Raw genomic sequence first — 3,278 nt, forward strand, 5'->3', positions numbered from 1 at the left:
ATTCATTGAAAACCATCGAGATCCATCAAATTTATACTCGAGTCGAGTATGCATTGGAACATATAAAAAATATCGTAATGAATTAATTATCGAATCTGTTTTAATTAGCTTTTGACCAACAAAAAAAAATTCTCCATACATAAATTTTTTTCCCAACATGTCAATTAATACTCAAGAACATTTTGAATGCATGCCTATAAAATAAAAAATTAAATTAAATAAAGTTTTAATTCATTACCAATGAATTTTTTTTCTTTAGAACTAAAATATGCTTCTTCGATGGATTTTCTTTCTATAACTACCCAAAAAGAGAATTGCCGTAAACATAATCTTACATGCGATATAAATCTACTACGTGCGGCCGTAGGGGGGTCGACAGCAAAAGATATATCAATACATTCTCCATGTAGTCCAAAGAAAATAAAAAATCAATGACAAGAAGGGAAAGCCACAAAAATTAACAATCTAAAGACACCAGTTAAAATTCTGTATTTCTACTTATTCCTAATACCCGGGACACTGTAAAATTTTCAAACAAACATTTTACTCCCGGTGTTAAAGAATAATTAGAATACACATCTCTGCTCCCTTCCCCCATTTCATCCTCTACCATAACATTTGTATCAGGAAACCAACGAGAAGAGGTAGAATCTATATAAGCTTCTTCTTCCGAAAGAAGCGCTTCAAGTGCCACAATTGGAGACCCGAAACCAAAATGCACACACCAAGGGACATGATGCTAAACCAAGCAACTCTTGCGTTGGTTTTTTCGCTTACTTCCCTCATCTCTGCTTCTCTGCGAAAATAAAAAACGACAAGTAAATATACGCTAAGCTTTACTTGAACTCGAACAATCATGTAATGGATAATATGCTGATGACCCTTATTATAAATTAGCACATAACCAGTTCCACGAGTTTCCCATTAATCTATTAAGTTGTACATTTCATCCTTTGATGTTGCTCTACATATGGATTGAGTTTTAGATACAATATTAAGCTGTGCAAAAGTTCAATACCATTAAAGTTCAAAAGGCCTTGTGGAAGAAAACAAAAGAACCACATCAACCTATGTTACATTTAGTCAATTTCTACGCCATCAAATTAAGCTGTAGTGTATTTGATCAAAGCCAGCCAAACAATAACCAATATTTGTAGATAACCTTCTCTATATGCACAGGAAAGAAAGAAAAAAAACTCTCTCAAAAAAGGGCTGCAACAACAGTAAAAGAGTTACCTGCTCTTGAGATAAACTAGATTTTCTCTAATGGAATCCACAATACCTTCAAGTTTCCTAAGCTCCAGTTCTACACCCTTCAACAATACAATTCACAAGACACTATCTTAGATAACAGAAACATTTATAAACGAAAACTGGCCTCAATCAAAGGGTAGAAAGTACACGTCAAGTTACCTCAATCTTTTCCTTCCTGGCAACCGATTCCCAATCCTTGGTTGCAATTCCGGTTCTCCAGTCTAGGCTAACACTGAAGGTTGATCCCTCCGGTGATTTTCCATCCATCCAGAAACAAGCCAAGTAATTTCCACTCTCTGTTGCGGTAAAGGCAAACTGACCTTGAGTGACATTTTCCTGATGGTGTAGATTGTTTCCATAGGGTGATGTAACCTGTTTCAAATGGCACGAAACCAAAAACAAACCCAATGTCAGGTATTAAACAATTTCCCCTAGTACTCAACAATGGAGATCGAGAGATAGTTCTCAATTGCTATATCAAAACTCAAAATCCATAGTTTAACAGCTAAAAATACGAGAAGCCATGCTATACAAAATTACACTTTTGAAGCTGGATTTACTTAGATTTATATCGAAAATATATCTGTACATATACACACAATATTATTTATTAGATCTCATCCCATTCTTACAAATTCGGATTTTTAAAAAAAATAAATCTTAGATTCATCCAAAATTATATATAAAAAAAAATACAAATTACATAAGTGGAAGAAGAAAATGAAACATACCCGAGCAGAGATGGTGGGGATGTGAGGTTGATCATGATTGGCATCGACAGCGTCATGAACGACGTAGTAATCGGCCAAAACAACGACTTTGGATTGTATTTCCTCAGAAACGCACTTAGTTCCCGTGTTGGGAACGGTCAACCAAATAGCCGTGGTCGGAGTCACCAGAAGACCCATCGAACAGAATAGGGTTAACAAAGCCGACGCCATTAGAGCGCATCGGTCAAGCTTTTCCGCCATTCTAGAAGGTCGCAAGTGGGTCGGTCTTCTTTGCGTTTGAAATGGGAAAATTTTCTTCTTTCTTATTGCTATGTTTTGGAGAGTTCGGTAAAGGTGAATCAAAGCAGGCGCGTGGGTGTGGTGAAGCGAGTGACGAGATTTGGGATGGATTGCCCAATCATATATCAGCTACAAATCTAATAAAGTTACCCGAGAAAAACGCGCAGAATATCGCGTACTCTACAAATCCTCCTTTGAATTTTATTTATGTTAAGTTATGTTCGCCATCACAGTAAGTAATGTACTAATATTTTTTTTTTTTTAAGGAAATAATGTTCGCTTCTTTATGTATGCCCTTAATTGCCTTGGAACAACCTCGAACGTCCCAATGTGGATCGTCTCCTCACGAACTCCAATATCACAAGTCTAAACCTCTATCACTTTGATTACGTAAGTTAAATTACGCAATTAGAACATCTGCAATAAAAGGTGAAAATTTTCTATTAAATTAAAAAAAAAATTAATGTTATATTTTGTCTAATATTTATAATTATTCTGTAATGAGTAAATTAACACAAAAAAATTAATAATTTTTTTAATATTTATTGAGAACATACAAAAATTAAAAAAATTTATTATTTTTTAAATCTAAATTATGTAATCTAAGAAATTTATCATTAAACAAAATAAATAAAAAATAATATATAATTGGTCATTAATTGTCAACTACTAAATTATAATAATTAGTGACAATATGGTAAATAAAAAAATAGTGTCAAATTTGGCACAACTTTTACCATATGCCAAATTTGAAACACTTTTTACAACATCATTGGAATTATATTTTTTGTAAGATGTGTTAAATATAACATTGCACCACATTTTTGACACTCTATTGGAGATACTTTTATAAAATGCTATGTATCTTGTCTTTGACGTCAAAAATTACATGTTAGGACGGTCTATTGTAATTTAAAAATCTAGCTTTGATACCAATTTCAATGACCTGATTTGTTTGAATATTAAAATAAAGCTCATAGTAAAATGCACTTAAATTAAACACATGTATTTAGC

General features: G+C 33.2%; 1 protein-coding gene across 1 annotated transcript; it reads right to left on the bottom strand.

Annotated features, from left to right (window-relative positions):
- Positions 1 to 331: 331 nt before the first annotated feature.
- On the bottom strand, positions 332 to 2,345 carry LOC133807066 (transmembrane emp24 domain-containing protein p24delta4-like). The gene is made up of 4 exons (XM_062245210.1): positions 1,986 to 2,345; positions 1,414 to 1,626; positions 1,237 to 1,313; positions 332 to 796 (listed from the first exon to the last, which is right to left on the bottom strand). Exons 1-4 carry the CDS (start codon positions 2,223 to 2,225, stop codon positions 652 to 654), a joined length of 675 nt encoding a protein of 224 aa, XP_062101194.1. The 5' UTR covers positions 2,226 to 2,345; the 3' UTR covers positions 332 to 651.
- Between the last annotated feature and the right edge of the window lie 933 nt (positions 2,346 to 3,278).

This window comes from Humulus lupulus, chromosome X (assembly GCF_963169125.1).
Source record: "Humulus lupulus chromosome X, drHumLupu1.1, whole genome shotgun sequence".
NCBI lineage: Eukaryota > Viridiplantae > Streptophyta > Magnoliopsida > Rosales > Cannabaceae > Humulus > Humulus lupulus.